The sequence below is a fragment of the Malaya genurostris genome, chromosome 3 (assembly GCF_030247185.1).
Source record: "Malaya genurostris strain Urasoe2022 chromosome 3, Malgen_1.1, whole genome shotgun sequence".
Lineage (NCBI taxonomy): Eukaryota > Metazoa > Arthropoda > Insecta > Diptera > Culicidae > Malaya > Malaya genurostris.
This window is the reverse complement of record NC_080572.1, coordinates 226008256-226029906: the sequence shown is the minus strand read 5'-3', so window position 1 is coordinate 226029906 and position 21651 is coordinate 226008256. Positions and strand designations below refer to the sequence as shown.

The 21651-nt window shown below is 35.9% G+C and overlaps 1 protein-coding gene across 1 annotated transcript in view; it reads left to right on the top strand.

Moving 5' to 3' along the window:
- Nucleotides 1-21651, top strand: part of LOC131439609 (RNA polymerase-associated protein LEO1) — a 40675-nt gene extending 19024 nt beyond the window's left edge. The window contains exons 2-5 of the mRNA XM_058610847.1: nucleotides 9926-10357; nucleotides 13897-14691; nucleotides 20531-20674; nucleotides 20922-21651. Coding sequence (XP_058466830.1) covers nucleotides 9926-10357; nucleotides 13897-14691; nucleotides 20531-20674; nucleotides 20922-20990 — 1440 coding nt within the window. The 3' untranslated portion in view covers nucleotides 20991-21651. The remainder of the gene's footprint in view (nucleotides 1-9925; nucleotides 10358-13896; nucleotides 14692-20530; nucleotides 20675-20921) is intronic.

Genomic DNA, 21651 nt, shown 5'->3' with positions numbered 1-21651 from the left:
ATCATTCTTAACAAGATAATTTTTTCAAAAAGTTTACTGATAGAAGAAAGTAAGCTAATTGGGCGATAACTTGATGTTTCTGCTGGGTTTTTATCAGGTTTTAGGATAGGAATTACTTTAGCGTTTTTCCATCTTTTTGGGAAGTAAGCTAATGAAAAACACTTGTTGAAAATTTTAACCAGGAGTCTCAAGGCAACATCGGGAAGATTTTTAATAAGAATATTAAAAATTTCATCATTACCAGGAGCCTTCATGTTTTTAAGTTTTCTAATAATTGATTTAATTTCATCAAAATTCGTCTCAATAATGTCATCGTGTGATAACACTTGGGTTGAAATATGATCATATTTCAGTGAGACTTCATTTTCAATAGGACTCACAACGTTCAAATTAAAATTGTGGACACTCTCGAACTGCTGAGCAAGTTTTTGAGCTTTTTCGCCATTTGTAAGAAGTATTTGATTTCCTTCCTTGAGAGCAGGAATAGGTTTCTGAGGTTTCTTAAGAACCTTAGAAAGTTTCCAGAAAGGTTTAGAATATGGTTTAATTTGTTCAACTTCTTTAGCGAAATTTTCATTTCGCAAAAGAGTAAATCTATGTTTAATTTCTTTTTGTAAATCCTTAACTATGTTTTTCATAGCAGGATCACGAGAACGTTGATATTGTCGTCGACGAACATTCTTCAACCGAATGAGCAGTTGAAGATTGTCATCGATGATAGGAGAATTTAATTTAGTTTGAGCTTTGGGAACTGAAAGATTTCTAGCTTCGATAATATAATGATTCAAATTATCAATTGCTGTGTCGATATCCGCAGAATTTTCTAAAATAGTTTCATGATCCACATGATTTTCAATGTGAGATCTGTAATCCAACCAATTAGCTCTATGATAGTTGAAAATAGAACTAATTGGATTAATTATAGCTTCGTTGGAAAGTCTGAATGTTACAGGAAGATGATCTGAGTCAAAATCAGCATGAGTAATCGGTTCACTACAAATGTGACTTTGATCTGTTAGAATCAGATCAATTGTAGACGGGTTTTTCACGGAAGAGAAACAAGTAGGATTACTGGGATGAAGAACTGTAAAGTAACCAGCTGAGAGTTGATTATGAAGTATTTTACCATTACTGTTATTTTGCCTACAATTCCACTGGACATGCTTAGCATTTAAGTCCCCTATTACGAAAAATTTCGATCGATATCTTGTAAGTTTTTGCAAATCGCCTTTAAAGAAATTTAATTGTTCGCCGGTGCATTGGAATGGCAAATATGCTCCAGCGATGAAATAAATTCCATGAATGGTTTCAACTTCGATTCCCAAGCTTTCAATAACTTTAGTATTGAAAGAAGGTAAAATTCGATGTTTAATTTGCCGTTGGACAAAAATGGCAACTCCACCACCAATTCCAGTAAACCTGTCAAATCGATGAACCACATAATGTGGATTACTTTTCAATTTTACATTTGGTTTAAGAAAAGTTTCTGTCACAATGGCAATATGAATTTTGTGAACTTTGAGAAAATTATAAAATTCATCTTCACTCGATTTCAAAGATCGAGCATTCCAATTTAAAATATTCAAATAATTATTTAACATCACTGTTAAATTTTAAATTCATTATAATATTATTTGCAAATTTCCATCCGATTTGAAATGCTTCAAAAAGTGATGAAGTCGAATTCATTTGGATGATCATTTGAAAAAGTTGATCTTGTAGGTAGATCATTTTATTTTCAGTTATATCGCCTAAATCGACTTCATTTAAAGAAGCGAATGGCATTGAAGGAATATTTGTAGGTAGACTGCCATTAGAAGAAGATAATTTGGCCGGTCTACCTATTAATAAATTGTTTTCGTTAGAAGAAGAACTGCAAGGCGGTCCTGTGTTTTGATTATTTACATTAGAAGAAATAGGAGATAGATTTCTACCTAATATACCAGCATAACTGACATTAGAAGAAGATGATGACGAGGTCGATCTACCTGTCAATAAATTGTTTTCGTTAGAAGACGAATTGGCAGGTGCCTTAGAAGAATTTTCAGGTATGTTCTGTAAATTTAAGGTCGTTGATTTGACTTGTTGTCTAAGCGAACGAGCGTTTAAAATTTTTTCCCTGACAGGACATTTCAAATAATTGGATTTATGATTTCCATTGCAATTTGAACATGAAAATTTATCAGTGGTTTCATTCATTGGACAAACGTCTTTCGAATGCGATTTACCACAATTCAAACACCGTATATCCATATGACAATTTTTGGTTCCATGACCGAAGCCTTGGCAACGACGACATTGCGTTAAGTTTGCAATACGATTATGCCGTTTATAATGTTCCCAATGAATTTTAATGTGGGAAATGAAACGTACTTTTTCTAAAGTTTTCAAATTGTTTACATCACTTCGATTGAAGTGTATTAGGTAAAGTTCATGGGAAATTCCAGAGCGTGGTTTAGAAGTACCATTCGCTCTTTTTTTCATAAGTATTACTTGGGAAGGGGCAAAACCAAGCAATTCTTTTAGTTCATTTTTAATTTCATCAATACTTTGATCATTTGATAATCCTTTCAAGACAGCCTTGAAGGGTCTGTCTGATTTTATATCATATGAATAAAATTTATGAAGTTTTTCGGACAAATATCGAATAAGACGTTCGTAATCTTCCAATCCATCCACCAAGACTCGACATTCTCCTCTTCGTCCGATTTGAAATGAGACTTTTACTTCCGGGAGAAAAGTAGAAAGCTCAGTACGGAATGCTTTGAAGTCGGAAATCATCACCGTCACTGGTGGCATAGATTGATGTTTCTTCCCAGAACGACAAGCGTCCATTTTGGGAATTTTTGAAGAATTTTCTTCTATGTCGCTACAATCGGATTCAGGAAGAATCTCGTAAATATTGTTAGACGGCATAGGATCAACGGAAGGGAAATCCGTCCGTTGTCTTTTATTTTTACATTCAGATTCTATAAGATCGTGAATGTTATTAGAAAAATGTTGAATAACGGATTGTGATTTATTCCGTATTGAATTATTTTTAGCCTTAGGCTTGTTGCCTTTCCGGTTGGACGCAGGCATTTTTGAAATTAATGAAATTTTAAATTAAATTAACTAGGCTAAATTAGTCTTCGATTAGACTCCTAGCTAGCCTTAAAAAAGGCTGATTAATTTCTTAGTCACTCTAATATCACTCTTTGTATCACTTAGTCACTCTAATATCACTCTTTGTATCACTTAGTCACTTAGTTAGTGATTCAGGTAGCCTTGAAAAAGACTGAAGCCTTGAATCAATGAAACTCTAGGTAGCCAGAAAAAAAATTCCAGGAGCCAAGAGCTATACGCGTGCGGTGCGAACGACTGTTCAACACCGACTGGTCATAATTTTGTTGTTTTACCCAACGGCTGACAGAGAATTAACAACGTAAGGATAATGAACAGAAAATTTACATCATAAAAAAAACTAAGCACGACTAGACTTCTCATTTGGCAAACATCAACGTTACGTTTTGTATGAATATATCTGAATGTATTTTTACATATTTGATATGACTTACTGTTGTTCAAATATTATTCCGAGAGCTCAAAACCGGAGCCATGAACGCAAGTGAACACGTTATTTTAGGTGTCGTCGATCTTAAAAAATATAATATTTTAATTTTTAATGATTCAGATTAAAAGAAACTCGCCGTGATTTTCACTGTTTTGCTTTTCAAATGCATATTATTTGAGACAATAGTAAAAGAAATGCATCAAAATTCGTTCATCACACCATTTCATTTAATTCATATCTGAAATCTTCATATTTCAAAACATAACGCCTGAATCTATGCTGCAAAGATCACCATCGTCGCAGAAGCGCGCCTGAAGTTATACCCATCGACGTCTAGTGCGTTACGCCTAAATTTCAGCAAAATCAGTTCAAATGGATCATGATCCGAGAACTTTTAATCATGGTGTATTATCATAACATGAAAATATACTATTTTCCGCAAATCATGACTCGTTTTGCTCATTTCTAGAATCGGAATTTGACTCGTGGAGAGGTAAACTTGGCATAATCCTTTGGAAATGTTTTAATGGTTCTAAAAAGAACCTATTTGCAGAATTTATCAAATGTTTACAACATTCAAGCGCTGCAAAGTTAAACCAGCAGCAACCGAAATTGAAATTTTGCTTAAGGAACAAATGCATTTAAACGTTATTGATGTAAATGGGACTCAATTCAACAAGGCGTCTAACTGTGTGTACATTTAACGTGAAAGAGATGCAGTTGCATTTGCTTCGGTTAATAACGGGGTGCACAGTGTTGATCATGACAATGGTAAATATAAAATCCCTTCTCCCGCAGCCAGCGATGGGTTCGTTCGGGAAAGTATGTCGCAGTACGGTGAAGTTCTTTCCGTCGAAAGGGGAGTATGGCGAAATTTTTTTCCGGGTATCCGGAATGGCGTGCGAGTAGTACGTATGCAACTACGTAAAGCAATTCCATCTTACATCATTTGTGATCAAGACGGGGTACATCCGTGTAAAACGCTGATTACGTATGAAAATCAACTGGTTACATGTCAGTTGTGTGAACAACCTGCACACTACGGCAAACCTTGCACTGAAACTGTGAAAAGGACATCTTCAAACAAAAACAAGGACAACCGCTCAACAACGGAAACTAGTGAGCGCAGTACTCCTGTTTCACCATCAAACCAACCAGAAACTGCAACTAATGTACAACAAGGCGCGTCTACAGCAACTAACAACGAGCCCAAGGCGGCGAATTACAAGGGAAACGAAGAAAAAACGGGAACCAATAAAGATACCACCGATGCGGCAATGGATGACGAGACGAGCCTCGAACAAAGTGCCCCTCAATCATCGTAAGATAAAAATGGAAGCTCCTCTCCCCCTAGAAAAAGGGTGACAACGAGATCCAATGGTAGAAAAATTATTTTATCTAATAAAAACATGGCTCAGTCGGCCACGTAAAGCTTGTACGCAAAATGGCCTGAATAAAAAAAAAATTTTATAAAAAAAATGTTTGCAACTGTTCGCTCTTTTTTGTCATCATTTAATTTAATTTTGGAATACTGGAACTGGATTCAAGAACTAAATTCGAAATCTGTGACAAGTTCAGAATCGAATTGCAAAATCCAGGCTCGGAATCCAAATCAATAGACCAGATCATCAAGTTAGTTGTAGAATTATGGAACTGAATCCATTTGCAGAATCCAGGTTCCGAACCTAGTTCTAGAACTGCATTCTAAACTTGAACACCGAACCGTAATAAACGGATTGAATTCAGTTCCAAACTCCATAATTCATGTTCCAAGTGTAGTTCTAGTATGAAGGTTCTGAATGCTGGGAATGAATTCTGAAACTGAAGTTAGGAATTAAATTCTGAAACTGGATTCAGAAAAAAAAATCTTGGTTGAACATTCCATTCAAAAATTCAGGTTCGGAGTTCAGATCTAACATTTAGTTCCAGAATCCAAATCGAAAATTTGTATCCTCAATTTTGTTCATGAACTCTGAGGTTGAAATCCTAAATCAGCATTCTGGATTCGAATCCGGAACATAAATCAAGGAACTAAAACCTGGTCAAGAAACCAGTTCCTGAATCATAGTTTTTAAACCTAGTAAACCTGTTAATCTGGAACTAAATTCTGAAACTGAAGTGTGAAACTAAAGTCTGAGCTTGAAATTAAGGTCTGAAATCAGGTGTACAAGAATCCGGGTTCAAGTTTCAGAGTTTGAACCAAAATTCAGTTCCCTGCAGCCGCCGTTTGCTGACGGCTGCTCATCTCGACGTCCAAAATACAGGGTGGAAAGTGATCGAGAAAATCGGCAAAAAGTCGGGTATTTCAGTGAAAAACCGGGAGAAATATTACTAGCCCAAATATGAGTAACAATTGCTAACATCATGATTTGTTTATTCAACAAGTAGGAGACAATACCCAATTTCACGTTTGCGCGGAATCTCAGTTAAAGTGTTGAAACAACTTATTGTCACATACAGGTTCTATGTTGAACAATCCATTGGAAATTGGGCCAACACCCTACGTCGCTCGTTCAACGATTTTAAAGATTTTAACAGCAGCTTTAAATAAATCAGAAAGTATCAGAACTTTCTTAGCTGTTAACAAGAACAGCACAACAAAAGTTATTTTGAAAAATAAGCATAAATTGGATGCTTCTGTTGGATTTATTGAGTTGTAGAGTAAGTATTCATCACACTTGGCAAAGTCTCAAGGTAACATTGGAAAATTTTTAATAAAATTATTCAAAATTTTTGAGAGCCTTCATATTTTTCAGTTTGCTAATGATGGTCATCATAAGACAACACTGGTATTATGCTCATATTTGTGTGATATTTCAATCGGATTTACAATATTTGAAAAGTTTTCGACTTTGATCTTATCCACCGCTGGCAGGGAGTGTTAGATTTCCTTCTTTGGTTTCAGAGGACCAGTATAGAATCCTAAAAAGATTTATAACATGGTTTGCTTTGTTCAGTGTATATATGTTTAATTTTCTTTTAAAGGTCCTCAACTATTCCATAGTAGGATCACAAGAACGTTGATATTGATGTAGATGAAGGAGAATTAAATTTAGTTTGAACTTTTGAAACTGATAGACTCCTAACTTCAATAAGGGGACGGGTGCAGCGTAATGGGTAAGTCGATGCCTTTCACGCAGCCCACCTGGGTTCGATTCCCAACCCCGCACATAGGGTCAGAAAGTTTTTCTGGCCCGAAGAGGCGAATGCCCTTAAAGTTAAAACCTCTATAATCAAAACAAAAAAAAAAAAAAAACTTCAATAATGATTTAATGTATGGCCGTAATGATATTTCCAAAACAATTCCATGGTTCACATTCCTTTCGATATGAGATCTGTATCCTAGCCGATTAGTTCTAAGGTGGTAGAATACTAAACTAATCATTGCTAAATTTGAAACCCTGAATGTTATTGGTAGATGACCTGAATCAATGTCAGTTCACTACAAATATATCATTTATCTTCAATTGTAGCAGGATTTCTCATAGACGATAAATTAGTTGGGGCATTTGGAAATAAAACTGGCTAGAAACCTGCGGAGAGTTAGCATTTTGAATCCTATTAGGCAGTGGCGTCTCGTCCTCATGTGCACCTCGTGCACTGATCAACCGGTCGGAATGAAGGAATGAACTGCGTCCTACGTATCTGTATTATAACGTTTGATACACTTTTGTGAAAGTAGTGACTGTGAAAATAGTGACTTTGTGAGAGTGTAATGACGTGACATAGTAGAATTAAACGGTACAACAACAGTACTATTAGTGAGAAAGAATAATTCAGCTCAGCTCTGAGATTGGTTTATTAAAAAAAAATCCCATCCGAAAGTATATCGTTATCTCATTGTATTGAACAACCAAACGAATCTCCATTCCTCAATCTTTAGTTTTCACTTACAACGTACTGTTACAGCTGCTATCATACCCAGAGATGCCAGATATTTTCATAGAAAATCTGTATTCTTTGTATAAAAAATCTGTATTAATCTGTATTCACTAATAAAATGAAATTCTTACAACAAAATGATGCTAAGATATATTATTCCAATAGATTGTGGTTGTAGGATGGTAGATTAAATCAGTCATTGCCGCGCTCACAAGAATATTCAACGACGAAGTTTCATTTTTTTAACCACAACAATTAAATTTCAATCTCATATATTTATCTAGTTAGAAATTTGTGACTTTATTATTTAACATGGAATTTCAACACCCAATATGCAACGTCAAGTCGGTTCATACAACTCTCAGTTTGACAGTAAAGTTTCATGATGCCATTACTTCCTTGAATAAAGTACTGTCTCTGAGGAAAATCTGTACTCTGTATTAAATCTGTATGAGCATATAAAAATCTGTATAATACAGATAAATCTGTAGAAATGGCATCTTTGATCATACCACATAAATAGTGCACAACTAGTCAATTTTGTCACGAGACGACACTGTTATTAGGGCAAAATAGATCGATATCTTGTGCGTTTTGCAGCTATCATTCGATTTATTTGATCATCAACGCATTGGAATCGTATACATGCTGCATTCCAAAAATGTGAGGACATGATGGAAGTACCTATTGTTTATTGACTAACAGACACAAGTTGGTGTTTTAGAAGAGCTAGTCGTGGCAACCGAACTGGCCTCTTATAATGTTTTTGAGCATTTGACATCTGTTCAAAGCTTGAATTGAAGGAATATTGAAAAAATAAACATAGGCGGTTCTAGCGGGAATTTTCATCTCGAAAACCGCGACAATGGGGGAAACCTCGGAAAATTGAAATCGGCAAATCACTTGCCACCCTAGGGTATGCATGCTCGAGGCATTTCACGTGGATTAGTCATACCGTTCTTGTTGAAGGCAACGAAGACTGCGCTTAATTTCTTCACAACGTAGAAGTTTCTCTTTTGGAAATATGGTTCTTGAATCAAAGCTACACAGAAAGAAATAATGAAATTCACACGAGATGTAAATCAATAGTAACATGGAATAGACATGAGTTGAATCGAAATTTTGATTGAAAACCTTCATCAGTGCAAAACTAAATTGGATTGCATTTAGTTTTCAATTAATAACTGTATCTTTCAATTAATGCTTATTTTGCGATTAAATTATATTGAAACGTACAGAATTGTAAAGTAATTTTATGTTTAATTACCTGCTCCAAATATGTGCATGAAAATAGATGTAAATTCACAAAATATTTTTATCTGTGTACCTTCTTGCAGAATCCGGATAGTTGCTGTGCGTTTAGGATTTGTGCTACTCTAACCATTACCAATCAGAGTAATGTACACTCCGACTCCAGCACCTATCATACAGCAACTAGAAGAAACCAAATTTACTGGTTTATATTCGCCTATAGCGAACCATGGAAAGTTTTCGTTGGGATAGTTAAAACATTTAAATCCATTCTTAAGCTGCTGTAGCCGTTCAGTCATCGGCATGAAAAAAAAATCTTGACTTGGGAGCTCCTATGTTTGTGGCCTTTTACGATATGGAACAGGAAAACAAATGAAAATCTTTTGTGATGGGAAATGCCTTTCATTTGTCAAACAAACATTTGCCTATAGTTGAATACAAATACAAAAGATTATTTGGTCTTCCAAATTTAATTTCTTAATTTCCGGTTCCATTAGAAATTTCTTTATTACTACTTTTACTGAATTCACTAATCTTTCAGTCTGCCTATTACTCGATGCATTGTACGGTAGACTATTAAGTTGCTCTTTTTTTCAAGTGTAACACAAAAGATGTACACTGAAAATCTTATAAAACTATAAACTCAACTCAGTGCTGTCATGCGGTACATTGATCTTGTTTGCATTGTTTTTCCTTAATGTGCCGAAAAAATTCAAACGTTCAAGTTAGCAATAAATATAGCATTTTTTATACGAAAGTAAATACATCACATCAGATGGTTATGTCATTATCACCAATAACAGCCCACCCACAGTTCAAAACAATGTCATGTGGTATATATGAAGCACATTTTTTCCAAGTCGTTACTTTCAGGTTCAAAGACGCACTTTGTGAGGTCATTCTGACAAAGAAAACTTCTCTTATATCTTGTTAGAAGTGAGATAATAGAATATCCAAACAATGAAAAGGACGTATTTTGAATGTTTTCCGTGAGACTACTTCCGAGTCTCGCTGAGGAGCAATAATTCACATGTGACAGATCAATGGTGAAATCACACAAGGAAAAAGAAAATTTATCGCGAGTGTAACCCAACGATCGGTATTCAAAGCGTTTGCTACATCGGTGCTCTGTTGCTACGTTGATTACTTGCTATTAGCTATTTTCTAATGAATACAGAAAGAAAGATCATAAAACAACCAGAGATCTTGAATCAACTTCTTTTTCTTTGTCTTTTTCAGGTGAAAAAGCGCCAGCAGCGGGTAACCATGATCCTCGACAGTAAACACATTACGTACAACGTGATCGACATCACCGAACCCGGACAAGAGGCCGAGAAGGACTTTATGCAGAAAAATTCGGAACACAGTGGAGCGACGATCAGTGATCAAACTCCGAGGCATCCCTTACCCCCGCAGCTGTTCAACGAAACCGAATACTGCGGTGACTATGACGATTTCGATTTGGCCAACGAGGTGGACAATTTGGAAGTGTTCCTGAAGCTGGAAGCACCTAAACCGGCCGTCAACAGTACCAGCGAGGAGGTGAGCGTAGACCAACAGCAGACCAATGGCACCGGCGACGCGCAGGACCAGAGCCAGGTGACGGCGACGGAGGCCGCGGCGGACGACGACGAGGACAAAGAAAATAAGACTGAAGGGGGAGCGAATGAGGTTTGAGTTGTTTGATGCTAGCGATCAAGTTCTGTTTCTGGTTCGATTCGATTTTTTTGTCGTTTTGAGTTGTTTGAAATTTAATTCAGTTAACTGTCCTCACTCGCGTGGCCTAAAATCGCTCCCGTGGAAAAGAAAACTACCGATCGCGGCCCGTCGCCAAGTAGTAATCGAGAAATTATAGGATAAAATTGCATTTTTTCTGTATTTCTCTTGTTAGTATTGAAAATGCTGTTTTGTTCCGCTGCGAAATACTAATGACAAACGAACACTTCACACAAAGGATAAAGAAAAGATAATCGCTAAGCGCATGTGTTTTGTTTAAAATGCTTTCTTTAAACGTACGCTACAAATAACATATAACTATTATTATCATTATTATTGCTATTATCAACGTCATAACAAATTTGATAATGAATCAAAAAACATTTGATTCGTATTGGCCTTAAAAGTTTACTAACAAACATTTAGTATCTATTATGGATGTGAATTACAACAGAAAATAAAATATAGTTGAGAGTTTATTCTATGTTCTTTGAAACAAAATGCTTAATCAAGTTTAATCCCTATATTAATCAAATTTCTAATAGATTTCTTCCATGAGACTATACAAACATTTATCGCTTTCATAATTGATTATGTAACGGCTAAAAGAGTAACGAATAATTATTTTTTTGATTAGGTTCCAGTCAGTGCAGTAAAATTTCGTAATACGTAGAACAATTTGCAATCACAATTGCTTCACATTTGACGCATATGTCGCTTGTTGCACTTTCAAACGAAATACAGTTCTTTTGTTAACTTGTCGTTTGACTCTTTCAAATGGTTACTTGAGAGACCACTTTCGAATTGAGTCTTGACTAACAATTTCGCAAATTATTTTAGGTTACTATCTTTTAATATTTTGATAGTTATTTTCAGGAAGTTTTGCAAGTCACTTCTGTAAAATTTACTTAAATATTCTACCGTAAAAAACTGCAACAAAAAGTAAGAACAGAATGCCAATTAAAGAAAAAAAATTCTCGAAGTTTTTGTAAGACTTATTTTACTGTGCGAAACGAAACCAAATGTGCGTCAGTTGTTGGAGCAGATAGAAATCTGACGGCGTATCATTTGGGCTGTGTGGCGGGTAGAGTAGTATTTCATATTTCAGCGGTTCAGAGGTCAGTTTTGACAACACTGGCCATTTACGGTCGAGCGTTGTTGTGGAGTTAATTCACTTTACCGTGCTTCTGGGTAGTTTCCGGCGCTTTTGGTGTAATGGCAGCCTTTTTCAACGATAGAGTTCCTCTGAGAGTTTTTCGGAGGGTCTCAGCAACTCATAATAAATGATACCACGATGATCTCACAAAATGCATAATAATAAAACCGTGAATTTCTTGATTCGATGTTTATGGTGCTGCGTATCCTCAAATTTTCGGCATTTGCAACTATCTTACGAGACTCATTTATCATACTCAGTCACAATACGGTTTTTAAACAGGAATAACGTCATTGTAAAAAAGTATCTTCTCTTAATTCGAACGTCCAATATCTTCACTTTTGAACCATTTTCATGGTTTTAGGATGCAACCCACCAGTTTGCTGAATCACTCATTAAGATTGCGCAAGCTTCACTGGCGATTGCAACTGTATTTGATCAATAAATCGAGGTTTCGACGTTTACCTATGTTAAAAGTAAATAACATATTCTCGTTCAGTTCAGTTACCATTCCTACTACTCTGAGCTGTGGTAGACACAGTTCTACAACTGACTTTTCTTTTATTTATTTCACGCGTTTTTTTGATAACGGCCAATAAGCCATCCATCAACATTCACTTTGAAGAGTAATTTCGAATGACTCGGCACTCGCTGAGAGTAAGTCATAATAGTAAACGGCAGAGAAAAGTTTTCTCTTTCGTCTGGTGTTAAATTTAATACTCTATCTTTCATAGCTCGCTTGCAATTTCTTTCGAAAGTTAAAGTTGACAGGTGGCTTATAGGCCGTTCGCAAAAAAAAACGCGTGAAATGTTCTTTAACTATCTGATAGGAGAAAGTGGGGAATTCCTCTCTTTGGTAATTGATAACACACTCGTAAGTTTTCAAAGTTGCTAAATGGAGGTTTAACTAAAAGCAAAATTCCACTTTTTAGAAGTATTTAAAAATTCGAATTTATTTCAAAGTTATAAGTATCATGAAAAATATACAATTTTGTCATTTTGAAACATCGAGGGCAATTACAAACTACTTTGCAAATTGAGTCAATTAGAACAGAAATTTATGTAAATCGTATCATTTGAATCGTACTTGAAACTGTTTGATGGTTGGTGTTTCATGATGAAAACGAATACATTTCAAAATGACTACTTAGCTCAGCTTATTGGTATTTTAGACTGATTTGAAACAAACAAGTTTTTAGTTTGACATCTCATCTTTCTACAGGCGAATTCAATTGTTGTTTCAAACAATCTGCAAATAAACTGACACAGAATGAATTTGTAAATAAACCACTGACAGCTGTTAAACGACGTTCATCCTGCTCATTTTGTGAGGTTGTGTCAAGTTAAGGTTAATTGAATGGGAAGAAATTGTGTTGATAGTGACTGCCGACGATTTCCTTTTCATTGGATCTTTTTTATTGTAATATGGAATTTCACTGCACTGATTCTAGGAAAGATGCCCTTTTAGGGAAGCGTAAAAGTTTTTTCCGCCTGCGATATGAAGTATTAGATTCTTTAAGTTTGCTACGGATCAACGATTTTCCATTATTTTATACAGATCTTCCACATCGTTCTGATTCCGATATGATCTTACACCATGTTTTCTATCAGCTTCTCGTTTGGGTTACTTATTTCAGACTCAAATCTTTTTATTGCAATTTTTTTATTTTTTTCTACCTATTATATTTTATTTTGGATTAAAGTAACTTCAGTAAAAATGTACCCGTTCTTAATACTGAAAGGTGTAAAATCGACCAAGATCTGATGGTTAAAGTTATCAAGGTTCAACATCTAATCGAGCGTTTTTTTTCTAAGTACTTCAAATAACAAGCTATTATAAAAACAAATCATTCATTGTAAAGTTTGATTCGCACAAGTGAAATGCGCCGGAATATAGTGCATTTAATATTGTATTCAAGATTATTGTTCCATTAGCCGTTAAGAAAATTCTTCCATACAAAATATGTGAATAATTGTTCCTGTTGTGAGCTGATCATCCGATCAATAGTGAGTTCAAAAAGGAATAATCAACACACAGAAGGCATAGTTTCGTAATAAAAGCTAGCTTTGTTGCAAATTAAAACCTAAATAACCATAATGCTGTGTTTATTTGTGTTCTCATTTTATTAACCCGACTGCCTTACTAGCCCTAAAACACCATTTGCTGTAGAATAGAATTAATCGTTCTGTTGTTGTTTTTTTAACATTCCATTCCCCGAAAAATCACATCGACCATCATCAAAAATTGAAACTTTCCAAATGTCACAAACATTTGTCATTCGGCAAACATTCACACACATTGACATTAAAAAAACAACCAAATATAATCCATTGAAAGGCTTTGGTCGAGCATATGAAAACGAACGGTGAACTGCAACGGACCGATAATGAAGCTACCAATGATGAGGATGTAAAAACTATTGGAACACGGGACGACAAGGATGAATGCTCTAAATTAGAAGAATGCGAAGGTTCGAAGGAAATTGAAAAAACTAGTAAAGAATCGCCTGAAGACACTAGTGGGTGCATCAAATCTGAGAAAAGCGAACAAACTGATAAAAACGCGGTGGATGTTGTGTCAGAAGATGCAGAAAGTGAAATGTCAAGCAAAACAAAGAACGAATCATCTGAACACACGAATGAAGAAATTGACACCAATGAGGAAGTTTCAGCTAATAACCGAGAGGAAGTGCATGAAGTAATCCATCCCCACGAAACATCTCCGTCTATTGAAGTAAGTGCAGAAACACAAAAGAGCGTTCCAATAGATGAACAAGATGAGAATGACACCGAACAAAAACCAATTGAACGAATCGACACAGATGAAGAGAAAAATGTTGCTGAAACGGAAGTAACGAATGATACCGAAGCTGACACAGTCGTCGATGTCAAAGAGGTAGATGACACGAAAAATCACTCAACGGAAGATCTGCAAAGCGCTAAGGATCCCCCAGGGACTGTGCTCGGCGAACAGGATCACACAGAAAGCGATGGAAATGAGCACGATATAGAAAGTGAGAAATCATACAGCGAAGAAATTGATTCAGTGAAGGAAGTGACCACCCCGGAAGACAGTAGGCAAACCGACGAACCACAAGTAGATAGATTACCATACGATACAAATGGCACTAAGGTTTGATGGTATATTGCTGGATGTTTCGCCTCTCTGTCGTATTTATGTGCTTATTCTATGAGCATGAATCTGTGCAATTTATCTCTGATCCTAATTAGGTACAAGACTTGACGTATTTTTGTGTAACCCAACAGTATACCAATACTTTAATTAACAGTATATAATATTTACAATCTGTACTAGTTTGTATGTATTCGGAGAAGATTAGTAATATGGGTATTTGAAAAGTTTTACATACTACATTAGTTATATTTTAACGATGAATAATTAACAAATTTCGTAATCAGTCCGCTTCCGCCTTGTTTCAGATCATTTGCTGAAGCGGTCTGAAGCGGATAAATGAACAATGAATAAAGCCAGTAGCTTTTCGATAGCTTCTTACGCTTGGCCCCAAGTGCCAGAAGTCACTAGGTGCCAAATTTGATGAATACAGTGAATGGGGCAGCATTTCGACCACTTTGGCTCTGGCAACGATGAAGATAGGGCGCGAAACGGTGCCGTAGTTTCTCCAATTCGGTTCGATAAAAAATAGTTCGGAATAAGAGAGCCTCATAATTATGTAATGTATCTGGCCGATGTAGAAAACATCCTTCGCCTTCTTCGGAGCACGTTCGCCGGGTAAAGTCAATTTTTTGGTACTTTTATGAAGGTCACGAAGCGACGTAAGAACACAGGTTCAGTTCGTCCTTTTGAATATGGTGCGCTGTTTTTTCTGCGATGGATCATGTCTCTGCTATCTTGCGAATCTCCAATCGGCAGTCTGTCGAAATTAAAACGTGGATTTTATGACCGTTTTTCTTCGGAAGCATCTAGGCGTGGCGACGTGCCTCCACGAACATACCCGTGGAACCAATTTTTGTCGGTTACTACCGAAGAAGAAGAGTCACCTTACATAGCATCCAAGTGAGCCATGATTTTACTGCGCTTTTTCCCTTCAAAAATATGAATTTGTAAATCCGACCGATGTGCTCATTTCCAAAGGCTGTCACGAATGAAATCAACCTTCAGTTTAGCATCGCCATCGCATGGTATCACCAAAGATAAATAATAAAGACATGTATGTGCTTATAAATATTTTTGAAAAATGTGGTTCGTTCCCGGTACCTTCTGAAATGACCGCACTCACCGCTTGGTGCAGCGCGAGATTAATTGCATTGTTATCATTTCAACCAAAGTGTGCCATAAAATCTCAAATACACAAATAAGCTACCGAATCGAAAGGGTTCTCACGGTTTGACAATTGCATTATGAATGTATGATGGGAACTCAGCAGTGCAACCAATTTATCACCATTGGTGCCAGTTTCACGGAGGACCGTAGATGTGCGCCAAAAAAAAATCGTGACTGTCATGTCTGGAAATTCGTTTGTGGTATCACGTTTAACATATCAGCTGTTTTTCAAATAAGGACGAATCTTACAAAAGTAAACAAATCGAATGTCTGTCTCCTACCAATAAATGTTTCAAAATCCTACAATTTTGCCTAAAAATTCGGATTCTACAAAAATCTCAATCGTAGTAATACAAAGAACTATAAAGGGCGAAACTGTCATTCCATTTGTTTACGTAAGTTTCGCCCTCCGTGTTCCATGCAAACAAACAGGGCGATACTTCAATTCCTAGTAAGGAAGGGCAAAACTATTTGTTTTCTTTATTTTTTATGGTTTCCGATCCTTTTACTACTGGAAATAGTAAATGAGACGATAAAATAACACGTAGATTTGTTATAGTCGCCAAAACCAGCCAATTTCACAAAAAATGCGCAAGGGCGTATCTTTATAATTCACACAGGAAGTTAACAAATCGAAAAAGGGCGAAACTCTTTTTATGTTGATTTATTCAGTGCATATAGAAGGAAAATGGTAAATTTTGCATGCCTTTTGAAGATTAACTAACAATTCATCGACTAATCATAAATTGATCTGAGAATATACGATAATTTCTAAATACGATTTGGAACCAAAGTCGAAAAATTCATCGATGTTTTTCTCCATTTGCTGTCATTGTTAGATTCGCCGTTCTTTGAAAAACAGCTGATATCATGTTAAATGTATCACACACATGTAACAGTGCAGCGCTGCTACTCTCGCGCGTGTTAATTTGACCTTATTTTCTATTTGATGGTGCAAATTTCTTTGTAAAATCGGAGAGCTGAATATCTTGGCAGTATGATGTCTTTGACAGTAACCTACTAAATTGTACTAAGCGATGGCATCATTCTTTTGTTACATCAGTGCCATCTAGTGGTGTAGCTAAATACTTGTTGAGTGACTTCCGGTTCTGGAGTTTCGAGGTAGTCACCCTCATTCTTGTTTACGTCCGCATTGACCATACGATGAACGGATACTTTCGAACGAATACGAATAAGCCATTCTCGTTTTCACTCGAATGAATTCGAACGACGACGTTTGCCACAAAATATTCAAATATCAGTCAACTTCTTCCAAAAATGCTAAGTCTTGATGAAATCAGTTCAATTCTTGTGATTAACCATATACGAAACACTAGAATGTATGCCAGTTTAGCTTCAAACGATACGTGTATTCGTATATCATTCGTACGAACGAAAAGTCCCATTCTCGTTTACGGACGAATAGACGAAATGCCGTGGTTTCGATTCGTCAGTTTAATGTTGCGAATCAACCGTTCGAACACATTGAAAAAAGTTTAACCGATTTCCAACAAATTTATTTTTGAATCTAAAGGTGATTTGTAATCAAATCATAAATTTGTGTTTTCCATAGAACATTTAGAAAGCATAGCAGTATAGTAAAATGCTCTTTTTCTCTGGCGAGCCTTCGAATATATGCTTGGTTCCAAGTTTTAACGCATCAAATTTTACATCTATTAGGTACTTTATGGAAATTTCGCCATGGGTAAACATGCTTTATGTTATATTAAATGCATGATTTTACCAATGTAATAAATATGGAGACTATCGAAAACATGACAAAATTGCAAGAAAAATGCAACATATTTTTCGCCGATACTACTGATCGGACTGCTATTTTAAAAGCTTATTCTACTTTGCATGAAGTTTAATTTGAAAATTTCATTTACCGACATGAATGAAATTGGTCCTGAGTACGATATTTATTTCTTATGTAGCATTCGTCACTTCCTAGATGCTTGGAATTTTCCTAAAAAAACTACCTGCGCTACCGATCCTTCTTTTGCACAGGAGTCGCGTACGTATACGTTCGAGTGAAAACAAGAATGGCTTGTTCGCATTCGTTCGAAATCATGTGTTCGTCGTATGAACGATACGGACGTAAGCAAGCATTATGATACAAAATCAGTGAAAAAAAAACAAGTCAAATAACAAATGATAGCAAAGATTTTTAATTACAACTGTTACAAATCTGTTACAGAACTGATAGTTTAAAGTTGGATGGGCGTTGTTTTTATGCATGTACGATGTTTAAAAAAGTGATTGATTCGAACGTAAACGGGAATACGAATTTGATATACTTTCGAACGTATCGCATACGGCCGTAAACAAGAATGAGGGTGAATATATGCATAATGAACTAAAAAACATTTCGACGATCGGATTTCTAGTTGTTGAAATACTTACTTTTTGTTGCAAAAGAGAAGTTCACTGGTTTTACAGACCGGTTGTCGTATGTTCGAGCCCTAACCTAAAAGGATTCTTAGCATCAATAGGACCGTAGCGTGCAATTAGAGTGACTATAACCAGAGTGACGACAACTGTTCGTTTGGAATGACAGCTTTGTTCCAAACGAGCAAAGGACCTGACAAATACAATAGAATGCTAACGATCCTGCCAAAATTGCGGATTGAACGTTTTGGTTTGTTGCCAACATTATGGATGAGACGTCGTCACTCTGGTTAAAGGCACTGTACGTGTATTCTTAGAATCGGCTTCGGAGTTTGTTGAACAGAATGGACAATTTCTATACAAAGTTCTCTCGAATGTGATCATGCATTTGAGAAAGCGTTTAATTTCAAAACGTTTGAGTGAACATAATACTTCAACAACGATGAGTTTGTAGTGTATTTCCAGCAATTAAAATAGTATATATACCAGTTAACTCGTCTAGATGTTGATTCGGAATTCTGTATGATTTCCAAATGGATTCCGAATCAGATGCAACAACCGATTCCGAACCGATTGAATTGAAAAAAGATGCAGAGATCTCAAATTTTGACGATTTTTTTGTTCGAGTATGACTTAGCTTTGACAACTTAGGCTGTGAACCATGTTAATTTTAACTTTTGGTTGAAATCTGACACTTGAGCGGTTATTTTGTGTCGAGTAGTCAAATTTAAGTAAAACTGCGGCCCATTTAAAAGTTTGACGGATGGAAAGTTATTTGGGTTTATTTCGTACTGAAAATAATTTTAACTAAAGAATTGATATTAGAATTTTCTTTGCAAGATTTTTTTCAGCGTCGGAAAATAACCCTCGATCTGTCAAAAATAACCATGATTTCGAGCAGGGTGATTTTTGACAACATCAAAATAACCGCTCAAATGTCAGGACTAAATCAAAAGTTAAAATTAACCGCTAAACTTTTTTTATCATATTCTACAAGGGCATTCGAGAATCTTCTGTATCGTTCTCAATCGTGGTGATTTAATAGCCCTCGATTATCAACAAATTTTCGGGAATAAACTCTCAATTTTTTTTATCAATGTAAAGTTTAAAGAAGATAAACCCCAAAATTTTCAGGTTAACGCATATCATTTATTTTTACATGATAGAAAACATTCTGCTGATGAACAAATATCTAACAATATTTGCTTAGCTGAAATAATAGTTATCATAGGTAGTATGCCAATAATTTAATTTTTCATCCAGATACCGTGCAAGTAGTTCAATCAGAGGGTTTCTAGAAGTCTGAACAGTTGGTATGAGTTTAAATCAATCTGTACGACCTTTTTATCTCTCAAAACAAATCGCTCAATCGCTCTTCGGCTTAACGTGGCCGTATAACAAAAAAAAGGAAATTATTTTGTTTATTGCTGGATCTCGTTGTCATCTTCTTTCTTGGCGGAGAGGCGTTTTCATTGCTATCCAGCGAATGAGAGGGAAACAGTGGTTCGCTATTCACGCTCTCGTCCATTGGTTCGGTGTTTTCTGTTTTCCAGTCTATGAACTTGAGTAATCGCAACTAAAATTACCAGTTATGTGCATATTCTCTAAACCACCAGTTTGGAGCTTATCCTTAACAGACCCTGTCAGCTAAGAGCGAAATCGGATTAGATAGAGTGATATCTGCTATCTCTGTTCAATACATTTTCTCGAAGCATCAGATGGAAATTGGTGTATTCGCATCGAATTTCCGTGTCGCTTTAACAGAAATATTTCACATTTCTGTAATATTGCTTTTGCGGCCAAAGCGAAGCTATCTGTTTCAGTTATTACACAATCAGCAAAATGATAAAAATTAAAATGTTCCGACAAATGAGAAGACTATTGGTACAATTATTCTATATAGACATAACATTTCCTAGCTAACACGCTAATTGTTCTCGATGGTAAATTCATGTGCTCAATACATTCATTCTCAATAATCTGTTAGTTATCATTACCTTAACTTTTGAAGTAAGCTCCACCTATTCGATAGCTATGCTAGCTCGATAATAATGCCTTAATTTCAAAGAACATGTCTGCTAGGGTAATTCCTTTATTCTTTTCATTAATCAACATAAGTGCAAAATATATTTTAACATAGTGTTATTGGTATTATTGCTTCGCATTTTACACTTCACTGAAATTTTGTTGCTCGTTAGTTAGATTTATATAAAAAGAAAATAGCCAAAAAAAAAAAACATGATAAAAAACTTGTCTACATAATTTCACACATTTAAAGACAAATTTTAGCGAAAAACCAACCACGGAAGTAGATGAAGATGTCGAACAAGAAGAATTGTTGAAAGTGGTAGCCGCAATGGGTAAACGGGAGGACGAAGAGGACAGACAACCAGAAACCGAAGACGTGGAACTTGGAGAAGAGGTTCGGTACAATTTTTTGGAGTAGCTGAGTATGCAGCAGTGTGCCAGAAATGCGTCTGCGGACATTGAATACATAACATACAGAAACTTGCGCTCACACTGCCCCATAGGGATTGCTTTTAACCATCCTTAGTTGTACACCTACCCCAACGCTAAAGCGAATTCTATGCTATCCGCTGTGTTATTTGAATTGTTGGACCGAGTTGAAAGGGTCCTAATAGTTGTAAATTGCTTTTATCTGCTTCCAGGAAGAGATATCCGACAAACTCGCAGACACCGATGAACCCATGCTAGCGACTGAAGAGTCAGAGGAATAATCTGTCAATCCATCCTTATTCATCCTGTTTTTTTTTAAATCCATCATCATCTCGTCTAATTGACATCGAAGAGCTTCCGGATCCTACAAATGAACATCAAGTGTAAAATTCGTCACCTTGGGATTAAAAACAGAGCTACCATAAAACCAAATAACGATCTGTGCTTAAGGCATCATTCGTTCATCAAAAAGGAACCCATGTTCATGAAGATAAGTTTGAGCTGAACTCATGCTACGCTCCGAAACTAATATAAGACTAAACCCAAGTAAGCAAAATAAAACTAGATTCAAATAACCAAATTGTTTGGCTAGAGAGAGAACTACTAAACTGGTTTTGAAGGGCTGACATTTACTTTCTTAGAACCACTTGAGAGCCTCGAATGTGCTTTTAATTTTAATTTTCCGAGGAAAAGCTCTAGATCTGCACAGGCAGGATTCGATGGTTGAAGACAAGTGAACATAAAGATCGCAATTTAATAATATACTTAGAAGAGTTACTTATTAACACCAGCTTCAGAAGAGTAGCAAGCCAAGTTGCTATATTCTTTTGAAACGATATTCATCAAGTTCCACGAACGAATAAATGCTGTAAACAAATGAAGAGAAGTTTTGTTCATTCGGCGAGCAGAATTTGCTTAGAGTAATAAATAACATGTTAACTA